The sequence below is a fragment of the Halictus rubicundus genome, chromosome 13 (assembly GCF_050948215.1).
Source record: "Halictus rubicundus isolate RS-2024b chromosome 13, iyHalRubi1_principal, whole genome shotgun sequence".
NCBI lineage: Eukaryota > Metazoa > Arthropoda > Insecta > Hymenoptera > Halictidae > Halictus > Halictus rubicundus.
Window position 1 is genome coordinate 4,163,456 of NC_135161.1, and position 15,076 is coordinate 4,178,531.

Genomic DNA, 15,076 nt, shown 5'->3' on the forward strand with positions numbered 1-15,076 from the left:
CTTTCAAGAAAGTGACAAGGTAAATTTATTGAGAGCTCTAAATATTGCATTTGTAAATATATAAATTATTCGATTTGATAATAGTTAAATAACTCAATTTAACGGAGTTATAAGTGTTGAGAATAAATATTATTATAAAGTTAAACAATTTATTTGAGAATATTCCTCACAAAGGCAATAGTGTAGCGCTATCTGTGACAAACTGCTTGAACTGGTACCAAATGCACGTAAATATGTAGATAAGTAAGTAGTACACGCGCTTACATGTATATCTAGATACATATTGCAAAAACTTAGCGGGAAATTTGAATCGGTCTTTGAACGTTTCACAAGATTGGCGCGTTGCTTCGGCTTGAGATTGCACGACATTGATTAAAAACAAAAGATTCAAGGTGGAAGACGAATAAAAAAATTGCTTCGTTTACGGAAAATATATTTTATTGATGCATACCTCGGTAAGAAATTTCTAATCTGGTAACATCAAATCCTTTGTGAGAGAAACTGATTCCGTTTGAATTTGATCGATCGTTGCCACTGTTGAAGACGGCGCAGATAGTTTTCTAAACGATTTCTAGAGCTGCGCGATCGCGCGTTAATCGTTTTGTAATTGAGTGGCACGATCGGTGAGGGGTACATAGGAAACATGCATTAGTTTTTTCGTCGAGATCGTGCCATCGGCATTCTTATCCACTTGCAGGAAATCTTGAAGCCTTTGGAATCCTTCTATGCTAACTACTGGACAGATTAGACGTCCTCCAGTAGCTAATTGGTCTATCAGCTGGAACAGACGAAACGCATATTATAAGGATTATATTCTTCGTGTAGATTCGGATTATATTTTCAGCTGAATTTTTCGAACCTGCTGCGGTAAAGTGTCCGCTGCTGCTCCAACGTGAATCGCGTTGTACGGGCCATCGGCGGTATGTCCCAATCTACCATCTCCCACTAGGCGCATTCACAATGACTTGACGTTAAACTGCGGTCTATCTTTTTACATTACGCACGGCAAAGTCATAGAATTGATGAACAGAGTCCCGTTTCATTCTTCCTGACAAGGTACACAACCTACTCCACGTGGGTGGTTTACGGGTATTTAGCATTCGAGCGTATCTGTTATTTTTAAACTCTTGAATGTATCAGATGCGTATAACGTCTAATTGTAAAAGAGAGATCGCGTTTTTCTTTTTTACCCGAAATTATCTACCGGCCTATAAAACATTGCAATGCGTCTAGAATTCTTGGGTTCTTACCAACGAACTTGACGCGACCTTCTTTGATGAAGTGAGGGCAATCCTCCTGTACATTTTTCGTCGAAATTTCAATCAGTTCTGGGATGTGATCGACGCCGATTACACGACCATGGGATCCCACCATAAATCCCATGCATGCCGTCAAGTAACCAGATCCGGAGCCAATGTCCAGGGCTTTGGCACCTTCGAATAATTGATCGGCAAGGATACACAACGCGTGCGCGTGCTAACGACAAACGATTCATATTTTACGGGCGTTTGTCGCGAGTTATGACGGACAACTCTCCTTGGTTCACCTACCATGTGAGGAGCACTAATGGTTACGTTGTATCCTATTCTTCTCGGTCGATCAAGATAAGGTTCTGCCTCGTGGCAATACTTTGCCCTGTCTACGGCTAACATAGCTGCTTCCGCTTTACCAATAGTTAGGATGCCTGCTTCTGTAACAACGTTCCTTGTTTATATCTGAGAAAGGTTTGAAAGTAATGAAAAGGATCGTTGTCGACCTTACCTTTCAGTTTAGCAACCATCTCTTGATTGGTGGTTCCGCTGCAATGCCATGCCATGTTTTTCTGCGAGATTACGACGAAGCTGACAGCTGAATGAACGTGTCTGTTTGTCGATGGCCGAACGATAAGCGATAAAAATAAAAATATGTCGATTAATTCCAGATTACAGGTTCCCGGTATGTTTTCTGGGAACATAGCCTATACGTCAAATTATTTCCGAGGCGTGTAAATATTGCTGTCAATATTTTTTGCGCTTCGATCAAACAGGCAGGAAGCGTAATTAAAGAATCTATACATAGGTGCGAACAGGAGTAAAGGCGGTCAATGAAAAATATTTACCTCGTATGGAATTTCAGTTTGCGCTTATATACATATTCATTTACGTTCACGTACGTCGATATAATAATACGACTGGTTACTCTGGGTGGCAACGGTGAATCGGTGAATCGATGAATGGTGAATGATGAATGCCAAAATGATTTTCAACAAATTTGGAAGAAGTTATTGGTTTACCCCGAGCGATCAACATCGCTGCAACCGTGCAGCCAACATGGCCGTCACCGACCGATACAGGATGCGCCGAGGGTGTAGCGTCGAACCATTTTGGTTGGAAGAGAGGGAATCGAATGTCTTGACTTGACATAGATTCGTTTCAACGATTTGACAACATTCGTCGAGAAACGGTGTCAATCTCAAATCGTAAACGAAGCTTATCAAATTCGAAGAACGTTTCTACAAGATCAAATACCTGGTCTGTTGGTATGTCTGCCAAGAGATATGTATACAGATACGTACTAACGCGTATGTAGGCAGGGATCCCGGCACTGCTACTGTCTCCTTGACACGATCTGTACGTATATGAGTATATGAACATGTATATGTATGCGCCTGCGATGCACCTGCGTGCGCGGTACTCGTATGATTCTTGTATAGGTAAGTACATATCGTAGATCATACGTGTATCCATATATCGCGACAATCGAGTCTTCTCGATCGTTTTCTCTCACAGTGCAATGGAACATTTTCGTACGAAATCTTTCGGAGAATCCACTAGCCATGATTACAAATGGCGAATGCGAAGTGGCTTTTATCGCCCGCAGGATACCCATTGTAGGCACAGGATTAGCAAAACGTTCTATTGTCGCGATATCTTTCGCGCGAGAGACGAATTTGCCAAGTTTAAAATTCTTGTGCGCTTCGCAAACGCCGAGTGCATAAATTAGTAATAGGTCGTAAATTGTTCTTATCGGTGGAATGCGATAAAACAGATCGATGGTAAATCAGAGGTAAGCGTGCATCTGTATGCATAATTATTAAGGCTTGTACAGACCTGAACATTTCGACGAACATTGCGCCGAACAGCGCACAGTGGTCCCAAATCGCCAAAACGTGGTCAAAACCTCACAACTTATTACAAAATTATTGGTTTTGCTTGAAAATTGGTATTAGACCGTTTTTGGGGTCGCCGATCACGAATCTGAACTTGAAATTAGAAAATTCGCTGTCTCATATTGACCTGACCGAGGGAAAGCACTAATTCTCCGGATAGCAAACTCCACCCTTTGTATTGTATAAAGTAGGTATCCTATTCGCACTTCATAGTTCTCAAAGAAGAAAGAATTGAAGAATTGCATGTAAAGACGTAAAAAGTTACGTACAATAAGGTCCCATAATAAAAAATATAGGTGTCCATTTGAAAAAACAAAGTTGACCTTCAAATGACCTTGAAAACGCCATCCAAATAAAAAACTGTTACTGCCTTGGACACGTGTTTTACACTTTTTTAATATTTTTTATACTTTTCGGGATATTCGGCTGCAAAGTTTTCAAATGAACAGCCGATATAAAAACAGCGTTCGTGTTTGAAAAATATAAAAAAATTTCGGATATATGATTTTTTTTAAAAACTGACATTCTATTCAACATCTGTTTAAATTTTACAGAAAGACTTAGTGCATATCTCTCGCAGTTTGACAAGAAATGCAAGGAAAGCACATAAAATAGCTACTCTGCGTTACAAAAAACAGTGCTACGACCGCAGAGGCACCTAGGGGCAGCTAATTTTTTTTAGAATTGCAAGATAATACTATGTAGTAGAAGCTCCAACATGTTTTAGCGTGGGACCGTGTGGGACTTGCAACTTTTACTCTAATTCGTAAAAAATGCCTTCACTTTTACTCTTTCTTTGCATACACGGTTATCAGTTAACAATAAACATTTGGCACTAAAACCTATGTAACTTACCTCCACAAATAGCATCCATAATGCACAATTAAAATCGAAACGTTTCAACACAATTTGTACACTGTGCACTTGAAATTCGCAACGTGCTTCACAAGCTTAAAAAGGTATGGTCTAATGAACTCGAAGTTCGGACTGTGACTGTTGGTCAGGTATGAAAAAACGACCTTTCTGCAGTTTACCCCCACTTAGAAACACTCTTAGAGTAACCAACCCCATACTTAAAACTTACCTAGCTGAAAGTTCATATTTTAGGTTTTGGCCACGTTTTCGCGTTTTTGCGTTTCGGTCGCTGTTCGGCGCAATGTTCGTCGAAATGTTCAGGTCTGTACGAGCCTTTAGAAGTCATGGTTTTTAACGTGTAAGTGAAATACACTTGTGCACATGTATTATTTCACGTGTTCTCTTTCACATGTATTTACATATGTATAGTCACGTGTGCATTTAATACAACCACGTTAATATCAATGTTTTAAAAATTCTACAAATTAAAATATAAGGATATATGTATTAATTCACGGATGACTATTAAATACAGGTGAAGTATTACACGTGAAATAGAGATAGATCTCTAATAACTATATGCATATACAGGGTGTCCCAAAAATGTTGTATTCAGCTAAGAGAATACGGAAGGAACTAAGAAAGGAGTGATTCTTGAGATTCGTTAAGGAGTTATTAACGAAAAATGCGGACCAATCAGGGCACGACAAAATCAAACGGACTCCGGCACGGCGGCAGGTCCCGCTGACCGTGAAGTTGGCATTGGCCGACCCGGAATCCGTCCGCTGTAGCCGCGCTCTGATTGGTCAGCGTATTTTGTTAATAACTCCTTAACAAAGTCGCAGAGAACATTTTCGTAAAGGAAAAAGTTACTTCAAATTACCTCAGGAATCACCCATTTCAAGGAAGTACAACCTTTTTTTGGGACACCTTGTATACACATATGCGGAAATGCGCGTAGCACGCGCGACGGAACGCGAAAGCGTTTGATACGATGCGAACGAGATTCAACGATTTTCATCGTGATAACGGGGTGCGTTAGCGCAACAAAAGCTATATATTATATCACCTACCGTGAAAACGGCGAAAATCGCAAAGATGATCAAAAGGAAAAAGGAAGAAAAAACAAGAAAGACAGAGATTTCGCGGCGAAGACGCTGATAGGGAAACGCAGTCGGCTGTGTTTGTCGAGCATACAATAGTACTCGTACAACATGTAGGCATACGTATAATACATAAGTACAATACTTATGTCGGAAGATAAGAGGGATAGATTCGATTCGTTCGAGTTTGGTAGCCGAGCGGATACCGATCGGTATAAATTGAAGGCGGCGTCGACGATCGGTAACGGTCAAAGGAGAATCGATCGCGAGGAGAGACGAGAGCGGGAACTCTGTTGTTTCAAGATCGATGAAAAGGGTTTGCACCTTTCGCGCACCGCTATCACCGATTCGCACGGTGAAAATATGACGGAAGAGAAGAACGATTTCGAGCCGGGGAAAGTGCGGCAGCTTTTCGTAGCGGTCATGGGTAAGTAGAGGTGTCATTAACACCTGAACGTTTCAAAGACAATCTAGTAGGGCAAGGGACCCAATTACTGTGCCTATATTAACAAATTGTTGTCGGGACACGGAGAAATCCAATTTTTTTTTAAATGATGGCGGTTTGCCGACAGAAGTTGGGTCCCGTCCATGTTTTTCGTTAATAACTCCTGAACAAAGGAGAACATTTTCGCAAGGGAAATGTTACTGTAAAGGGCCCCGGGAAGCTCCTCTTTCAAAGAAGTACAACATTTTTTGGATACCTTGTATATTAACCGATTTTAACACTTTAATGGTCGTACGTCGACGCAGTCAAACGTCGCCAGGGGCCGGCAATATTTTTGAAGAATTAATTTAAAAAAACTTTATTAAATTCACGAAATAATTCAACATGTGCGAACATACACAAAAAACAACCACAATTTAACAACAAATTTAATATTTTTCCTTTGTGTGATAATTATTAATCACACACATGTTGTATGAGCGGACAATAACAGTTGTTGCGGCTATCGCACACATGTTGTGTGAGCGGCCATTAAAGTGTTAATGAAGAATATTTAATATCTTTTTTTAAAATATTCATTATGCTTTGAAAATAAGTATAATTAATATGGGCGCAGTAATTGGTACCCCCACAGTAGTTGGGTACCTTACTCTATGTACGTATAACACAGCCTGTGAAAAAAGAATTAGCCAAAAAGGGCATTATTTTTCATTGTTCCGTTCGATGGAAACGGGTTAACGGCAAGATGGATTTTACAGAAGTTCTTTGTGTGTTTGTACTCGGCGTATTTATTAGTAATTTGTAGGCGTGTGCGCGGGGAATGAACGATCAGCGGGCAAAGTAACGAATCGGAGGAACTGATATTATCGGGACTGAATATTGGATTTCAGTGAACATTGCGACGCTGACATACGGGATATCGGTCGGCTGGCAGTCTCCGATGATGCCGGTTCTGCAGAGCGAGCATCCGCCGGTGGGCAGCGAGCCGATGACGGACGAAACCGCGTCCTGGTTGACCGCGATCCTGTGTTTGGCGGCTGCGTTCACCACCCCGACGATCGGCAAGATAACGGAGATGTACGGGCGCAAAGCGGCGGGCTGTCTTGCGATGATCCCCTGTATGATCGCCTGGCTGGTCATCGTATTCGCCACCGAACACTGGCATCTCCTACTGGCACGATTCTTCGCGGGCATGAGCGGCGCGATGACTTTGTTCCTTGTGCCGCGATACGTATCGGAGATCTGCTGCGACGCGATACGCGGAATGCTGGGCAGCTTGTTGTCGTTGATCTTGAACAGCGGCATCCTCTTCACCTACATCTTCGGTGCGATGCTGCCGTTTCGGGTGTTCTCGATCGTTGGGTTCGCGATGCCTCTACTCTCGTTCGTCGTCTTCCTCCTCGTACCGGAATCGCCGGTGTATCTTGTGCGGCGTCATCGGCTCCTCGAAGCCGCGAGGTAACCAAACGGATCCGTTTAGTTTATTCTCTGCTCGCCGCGCTTGCCACTTTGTATAATATACAGGGTGAGTCACCAAACGTTAGCACCTCAAATATCTTTGTTGTTTCTAAAGATACGTAAAATATGGTAAGGACAAAGTTGAATGGTACAATGGGGCTGACACGATGCAAAAAAAATTTTGTTTTTATGTCATTTTTTTGGAGATATCAAGGTCACCTTGACTTTTTTAAATGGAACCACCCTTTTTTAAACACCTACAGTGATAGTCCCTTTCATTAGGAATTCAGTGACTATAATTAGTCCAAGGTCATTCAAGGTCAAGGACAGAAAAAACGTATAAAACTAAAATATGGAAGCAGAATACGTTTATCACGGTTGAGACTTGTAGGAAATAGTAAACATACTAAGGTCCTTCAATGTTATTCAGCATTCTTATTTACTATCAGTATGTTTCCAAACGCGATTCCGCTATGTTATATTCGATGACTGAAAAGTGTGATATGATCACGATTTACTGTGAACGTAGAAAAAATGCAGTGCAGGCCCGACTACTTTATGAAGAAAGGTACCCCGAGCGAAACACTCCTTCTAGACATACTTTCACTAATACGTACAGGTTGTTTCGAAGTACTGGAAGTGTACATGCAAGACAGTACAAACGGAAGAATCCCACGACTAATGAAGACAATGAAATTAATATTTTAGCAGCTATAGCTGTCAATCCTCACGTGAGTACGAGAAAAATTGCCCGGGAAGCAGGCATAAGTCAACGTAGCGTAATACGAATTCTGGCCCGACATAAATTTCATCCGTTCTACATATCGCTCCATCAAGAATTGCACGGGAATGATTTTCAAAATAGAATTAACTTTTGTCAATGGGGATTGCTTCAAAATCATTCATTTTTTTCAAATGTATTGTTTACGGACGAAGCAACATTTACTAATCATGGCACAATTAATCTACGGAACGCCCATTTTATTGGTCTGTGGATAATCCGCACTGGCTGCGAGAAATTGATCATCAAAGACCATGGAGCGTAAACGTGTGGTGTGGTATTTTGAACGACAAAGTAATTGGACCATATTTCGTTAACGGAATGATGACGGGACAGAAATACGCTCAATTTTTGCAAGAAGATCTGCCAATTTTGTTAGAAGATGTCCCTTTACAAAATCGCTACGATATGTGGTACCAACATGACGGTTGTCCTGCTCATTATGCACGAGTAGCAAAAGAAACGTTGGATTCTCGTTATCCAAACCGATGGATTGGACGAGGCGGAACAGTTTCATGGCCAGCACGTTCGCCTGATTTAAATCCACTGGATTTCTTTTTATGGGGTCTGCTAAAAGAGACCGTGTACACGGATGCTCCAACAACAGTTGAAGATATGCGTCAGCGTATCATCACAGCATGTACGAATATCACGTCGGATACACTTATCAGAGTTCAACATTCCTTCAGAGCTCGTTTACAACAATGTATCGACGCAGACGGCCATCATTTCGAACATTTATAAAATACAGGTATTCTGCTTCCATATTTTAGTTTTATACGTTTTTTCTGTCCTTGACCTTGAATGACCTTGGACTAATTATAGTCACTGAATTCCTAATGAAAGGGACTATCATTGTAGGTGTTTAAAAAAGGGTGGTTCCATTTAAAAAAGTCAAGGTGACCTTGATATCTCCAAAAAAATGACATAAAAACAAAATTTTTTTTTGCATCGTGTCAGCCCGATTGTACCATTCAACTTTGTCCTTACCATATTTTACGTATCTTTAGAAACAACAAAGATATTTGAGGTGTTAAAGTTTGGTGACTCACCCTGTATACAGGGTGTTCATTTGAAAACTTTCCAGCCGAATATCTCGAATAGTATGAAAGATATTAAACAAGTGTAAAACATGTGTCCAAGGATTTCGAGGAAAGAGGGGGGCAGTATCAGTTTTTTATGTGGGTGTCGTTTTCAAGGTCATTTGAAGGTCAACTTTGTTTTTTCAAATGGAAACCTATATTTTTTATTGCGGGATCTTACTGTACGTAAAAAGACCAGCAATTTTCGTAGGACAGTTTTCTTATCCACGAACTAGTTTCGGAAATATTAGGGGTACCCATAATCAATCAATTATTTGCAAAGAATTTGTTTTGCCTTTAGTTCTGTACCGATCGTTGAAGAGGAAACACGTATTCTTTTACAGTTTTCGGTAAAGCAGCCTGTATTCAAAATATTCTAAAAAGTATTATTTTTTTACAACCCTGTAATAAAATGGCGGCGTCCGTACCTTCCGAGGATCATATTCGTCATTGCATACTTTTTCATTTTCATGCGGTATTTAATGCAGCGGTAACAACAAAGAAAATTTGCGATGTTTACAAAGATGTATTGAAGGTCAACAAGTGTCAACGTTGGTTCAGGAGGTTTTCTGCTGGTGATTATGATCTCTCTGACAGGCCTCGAAGTGGACGACCAGTTGAATTTGATAATAACACCCTAAAATCTCTAGTGGAAGCTGATCCAAAATTAAGTATACAAGAATTATCGAGAAGCCTTGGGTCCACATGGTCAACTATACAAAGCCACCTAAACGAAATGGGAAAGGCATATAGGCAAGAAATATGTGTACCGCATCAATTATCTGAGACCAACAAGAATATTCGTCGATCAATTTGCATTTCATTGCTATCCAGATTTCGTAAAGATCCGTTTCTTCGCAGAATCGTTACCGGAGATGAAAAATGGATTCTTTATGGTAACATAAACCGTTCGAAGCAATGGTTTTCTGCAAATCAAACCGCAATATCAACCCCTAAACCTAACTTATCACTTCGAAAGGTGTTACTGTGCATTTGGCGGGACTGTCGTGGCATAATTCACTTTGAGTTGTTGAAATCTGGAGAAACAGTTACTGCTGAGTTGTATTGTCAGCCATTACAACGGCTGTATTCGGAACTATTGAAAAAGAGGGCATCTTTAGTCCACAGAAAAGGTGTAATACTGCAAATTGACAATGCCCGGCCCCATACAGCGAAACTCACTCAGGAAAAAATCAAAGAATTGCAATGGGAAGTTTTACCGCACCCCCCCCCCCCTACTCACCGGATATTGCTCCCTCTGACTATCATCTTTTCAGATCTCTGGAGCATTATTTAAGAAATAAAACATTTACTTATGTAGAAGATGGAAGGAGGCACCTTGAGTCATATTTTGCTTCACGTACCCTGGATTTCTATAAGAGGGGGATTGGAAATGTGCAGGAAAGATGGCAAACTGTCCTTGATAATGATGGAGATTATATAATAAATTAAGAAATGAAAACTTGAATTTACTACAAAGTTCGTTTTAGATTTCAAAATAATTGATTACTTATGGACCCCCCTAATATTTAAAGAGAAGTAGAGCGAGGCATATTATTGTGTAAAATTCTTTGACGCAAATCATTGACGTTTTCCAGTTGTACTAGCACGTACCGTTTGAAAACAAAATTGTCCTCTATTGATTCCTTGTCTGTGTTGTTTGTCTTTCAATATAGGATTGTACTATTTAGTCAAGTGTGAATCATCGTAATAAGAGATACTATATCGTAGTACAATTAATTATATAAAATGGTGTATTCTTTAGAAGAACGAGTAGAAATAATTTTTATTTGTGGAACTAATGAGTGTGCTCGTCGAACTGCTGCTACGTTTACAACTAGTTGTAAAGTTTAAGGAAACAGGATCGGTAACAAAAAGAAACCAGCCAAAATTCATAAAAGAAGCTAATCAAATCGAAATTATACGACAGTTTACTGTGAATCCCACTAGTTCAATTGAACAAGTTTCAATGGTAACTGGTGTATCAGTGGGATCTGTGCGTAAATTACTTAAACATAACAAGTTTCATCCTTATAACATGCAGGTGCATCAAAAGTTATTGGAAGATAACTTTGACAGGCGGATTGAATTTTCTGAAGAATTAACAAATATGATCAATGTCACTCCTACTATAATTGAAAACATTTGTTTCAGTGACGAATGCACTTTTTTCTTAAACGATGCTGTGAATCGTCATAATTGTCGTTATTGGAGTGACGAAAATCCACATCTTATTTGAGAAAGTAATACTCAGTGGCCGGAGAAAATAAATGTTTGGTCACACATTTTACGAAATACTATTATAGGTCCTCTGTTTTTACAAAAAAATTTGAAAGTCAATCTGTATTTAAATTTACTGGACGACATCATTGATCCACTAATAACAGAAAGTCTTGAAAACCAAAGAGATGAAAACGGCAATTTTTGACCGGTCAATTTTTTTTTTTTTTTCATTTTTTGTTAAATGAAGAACTTTTGTACTTCCAACATGATGGTGCTCCCCCGCATTACATGTTACCAGTTCGCCAGTGGTTAAACAATCGATTCCCACTAAGATGGATCGGTAGAAGAGGTGTTATTAAGTGGTCACCAAGGTCACCAGATCTAACTCCAGTCGACTTCATTTTGTGGCGACACTTAAAGTCTGTTGTTTATAAGATGCAACCAGAAAGCGTCAACGATTTGTGTCGCAAAATTGTACAGGAATGTAGAGCTATTCCAACAGATACCTTGAAAAATGTTCGTTCAGAATTTGAGAATAATCTGTATTATTGTTAAGAAAACAACGGAGAACATTTTGAGAATGTGTTACAGTTATAAAGAAATTACAAACTTTCTCGCAGTAGAAATATGCCTCGCTCTACTTCTCTTTAAATATCTCCGAAACTAGTACGCAGATAAAAGAAGGTATCCTACGAAAATTGCTGGCATTTTCACGTACAATAAGATCCCATAATAAAAAATATAGGTTTCCATTTCAAAAAGCAAAGTTGACCTTCAAATGACCTTGAAAAACGCCACCCAAATAAAAAACCGATACTGCCCCCCCTTTCCCCCTCGAAATCCTTGGACAAGTGTTTTACACTTTTTTAATATCTTTCATACTTTTCGAGATATTCGGCTAGAAAGTTTTCAAATGAACAGCCTGTATACAGGGTGGCCCACATAACTCTGAACAGCTCAATATCTCGAAAACTATGCCATCGATTTTAAAGTTCTTAGTCTTAAATTCCATGGAACTGAAGGGCCTTTCTGACTACATAAACGTGAAGTGGCCTCCCTTCCCTTTTAACGGGGGAGGGGAGGTACCTTTATAATTTTAAATGGAACCCCCTATAAAATGTTACATATTTAGATTCTACCGGAAAAAACAAGTCAATTTTGTCTGAAACATTTTTTTGTCAGATACTTCCATGATGAGATATAACAGTTTGAAGTTTCGAGTTCTAGGTACTTGAAGCGCTCGGAAATAGCGTTATGGAATTATACGCGCTTGAGTCCTTTGCTTATTCGTGAAGAAATAAAATGTACTTTAAATTAAATGTTCAAAATGTCCACCACGGGCTTGTAAACATTTATTTACTCGAAACATCAAAGTTGTTCTAACATTTTTTAACATTTCGGGAGTCACTCAAGCGCAAGCGTCACGTATTCTTTGTTTCATATCCTCTTTTGTCGTCGGTGGTTCAAACATAACTTTGTCCTTTACATATCCCCATAAGAAAAAATCTAATGGTGTTAGATCGGGGGATCGAGGAGGCCATTGACGAGGTCCCCCACGACCTTTCCATTTGTTCCCAAATTTTTCGTTCAAAAATTGCCTGGTGATGATTGCAAAATGTGGAGGAGTGCCGTCTTGTTGGAACCACATTTCTCTTCTAACGTGCAGTGGCACATCTTCCAAAAGCGCAGGCAAATGATTTTTTAAGAAATCACAATAACTTGCAGATGTTACAGTTTCTTGAAAAAAATAAGGTCCAATCACAAAATCTCCTATTAGGCCACACCAAACATTTAAAGACCATCGATGTTGAAAGGGAACACATCGCATCCAATTTGGGTTTTCCACGGCCCAATAATGCAGATTATGTCTATTTACATGCCCTGAATTCATAAAAGTGGCCTCATCGGAAAAAAGTATTTTGCAACAACACCCTGCAGCCACTCACAAAATCTTACGCGGTGATCGTAATCTGCTATCGAAAGCTCTTGTGATAAAACCATGTGATATGGATGATACTTTTGCCGTTTCAAAATTCGTTGAATTGATGAACGACTAATATGTGATGTTTCTGCAAGTGTACGTTGACTAATATGAGGATTTAATGTAATTGCAGCAAGAATACTGGCACTGTTATTTTCATTAGTGACAGCTTTAGGTTTATTGCGAGTTTTTTTACACAATTCACCGTGCTTGCGAAGCCGCTTTTCTAAATTATGAAATGTTGCATGACATTTTTTGATCCCATAACGTTCAAAAAACATCACTGCTGCACGCCGATAATTTTTTTGGCATTCACCTAACGTTAATAACATATTCACTTCTGTGTCAAAAGTAGCCATAATCACAATGTTACTGCTTGAATAACAGCTCTAAACTGAAAACGTTTTCATAGATAAGTGAGTCAAACTCAAGAATTGTAAATATTATTGTTTGTGTTTCTTCATGAATAAGCAAAGGACTCAAGCGCGTATAATTCCATAACGCTATTTCCGAGCGCTTCAAGTACCTACAACTCGAAACTTCAAACTGTTATATCTCATCATGGAAGTATCTGACAAAAAAATGTTTCAGACAAAATTGACTTGTTTTTTCCGGTAGAATCTAAATATGTAACATTTTATTAGGGGTTCCATTTAAAATTACAAAGGTACCTCCCCTCCCCCGTTAAAGGGGAAGAGAGGCCACTTCACGTTTATGTAGTCAGAAAGGCCCTTCAGTTCCATGCAATTTAAGACTAAGAACTTTAAAATCGATGGCATAGTTTTCGAGATATTAAGCTGTTCAGAGTTATGTGGGCCACCCTGTATATTGCAGTTGTTATAATAGTTCTCACGTTCTCCAGGTCCGCGAGATGGTTCCGAGCGGGTCACGAGCCCACGGTTCAACGCGAGATGCTGCGTCTGCAGTTGGAAGCGAAAGAGCTCAACGCCTCGGAGAAGCCCTTCAGAGTGTCGGACCTGTTCCGAGACAAAGCAACGATCAAGGGATGGGTGATCTCGGCGGGTTTGTTCGGAGGTCAACAACTTTGCGGAATATTTGCCATGGTAAAGGGAGAGAGAGAGAGAGAGAGAGAGAGAGAGAGAGATTCTTGAAGGAATTGTAACATTCCATGGAATATATCTTGTTCGTTTGCATTTGCAGATAAGCTATTCGGAAACGATATTCGCGATATCCGGGAGCTCATTGTCGCCCAATACATCGGCGATTATCGTTGGCGCTATCCAAGTGTTTGGCTCGGTCTTGTCCACTTCGCTGATGGAGAGGCTAGGCAGGCGACCTTTGCTTCTGATATCGTGCGCGGGAATGTGCGTCTGCCACTACACGCTCGGATTATTTTGCTACATGCAGATTCTCCAGTACGACGTCGGCGCTTTCAACTGGATCCCGGTCGTAGCGTTATCCGTCTATGTGATCGTGTACAATTTGGGCATGGGCCCGGGCCCGTACGTCGTCTCCGCGGAGATTCTTAGCCGCGACGTGTCCGCTCCGATCGTCACGCTGGGCCTGATCACCGTTTGGAGCACCGCGTTTCTCGTAGTTAAATTCTTCCCGAACATGGTCGCGTTGCTGGGCATGTACGGATGCTTCTTTCTGCTAGGCACCATCTGCGTGTTTCTGTTCGCGTTCGTTTTCGCGCTGATTCCGGAAACGAAGGGACTGTCGCTCGAGGCGATTCTGGACAAGCTAAACGGAGGAATGCCGCGCGAGCTCGACAACGCGCGACACGTGTCGTCCAAAGAGGCTGCTCAGAAAAACATGCCGATACCTGAACAGGTGTGACAAACCCGGTTCGTTCGCTTCGTGTCGCCAAAGCATCGCCAAAGCGTCGCCAGACGCCAGAGCTTCTTCTAGAAACGCGTTCTCCTGATCGCGCTCGATTCGGTCGACGTTGTCCTCGATACTCAATTCGCAGGGACGCCATTCGACCTTCGACATTTTTTTATTTGTACAAACGTTGAGGATAATGTAAGATCATCGAT

The 15,076-nt window shown here is 40.5% G+C and overlaps 2 protein-coding genes across 5 annotated transcripts; one reads left to right on the plus strand and one right to left on the minus strand.

The window, feature by feature from the left end:
* Positions 1-420: 420 nt before the first annotated feature.
* On the minus strand, positions 421-2,741 carry LOC143360257 (protein-L-isoaspartate(D-aspartate) O-methyltransferase). 4 transcript variants are annotated; one of them, XM_076798947.1, is made up of 6 exons: positions 2,508-2,741; positions 1,762-1,876; positions 1,551-1,690; positions 1,251-1,476; positions 860-945; positions 421-778 (listed from the first exon to the last, which is right to left on the minus strand). In XM_076798947.1, exons 1-6 carry the CDS (start codon positions 2,724-2,726, stop codon positions 593-595), a joined length of 972 nt encoding a protein of 323 aa, XP_076655062.1. In that variant the 5' UTR covers positions 2,727-2,741; the 3' UTR covers positions 421-592. The 4 variants fall into 4 exon arrangements, with proteins under 4 accessions (XP_076655062.1, XP_076655065.1, XP_076655063.1 ...); XM_076798950.1 differs by having other exon boundaries at positions 1,762-1,862; positions 2,508-2,526; XM_076798948.1 differs by lacking the exon at positions 2,508-2,741 and adding an exon at positions 2,153-2,302.
* A 2,608-nt stretch (positions 2,742-5,349) lies between these two features.
* On the plus strand, positions 5,350-14,883 carry LOC143360642 (facilitated trehalose transporter Tret1). Its single transcript, XM_076799680.1, has 4 exons — positions 5,350-5,533; positions 6,442-7,009; positions 13,939-14,140; positions 14,238-14,883. The coding sequence occupies exons 1-4, from the start codon at positions 5,470-5,472 to the stop codon at positions 14,874-14,876; spliced, it is 1,473 nt and encodes a 490-aa protein (XP_076655795.1). The 5' UTR covers positions 5,350-5,469; the 3' UTR covers positions 14,877-14,883.
* Positions 14,884-15,076: the final 193 nt, after the last annotated feature.

Coding starts and splice junctions, on each gene's coding strand:
- LOC143360257 (XM_076798947.1), bottom strand. CDS start 2,726: ATGGATACACGTATGATCTACGATATGTACTTACCTATACAAGAATCA. Junction 1,477..1,550: donor CCATTAGTGCTCCTCACATG/GTAGGTGAACCA, acceptor GTTTGTCGTTAG/CACGCGCACGCGTTGTGTAT. Junction 946..1,250: donor AGGTCGCGTCAAGTTCGTTG/GTAAGAACCCAA, acceptor GAATGCGCCTAG/TGGGAGATGGTAGATTGGGA.
- LOC143360642 (XM_076799680.1), top strand. CDS start 5,470: ATGACGGAAGAGAAGAACGATTTCGAGCCGGGGAAAGTGCGGCAGCTT. Junction 5,534..6,441: donor GCTTTTCGTAGCGGTCATGG/GTAAGTAGAGGT, acceptor ATTGGATTTCAG/TGAACATTGCGACGCTGACA. Junction 14,141..14,237: donor TTTGCGGAATATTTGCCATG/GTAAAGGGAGAG, acceptor TTGCATTTGCAG/ATAAGCTATTCGGAAACGAT.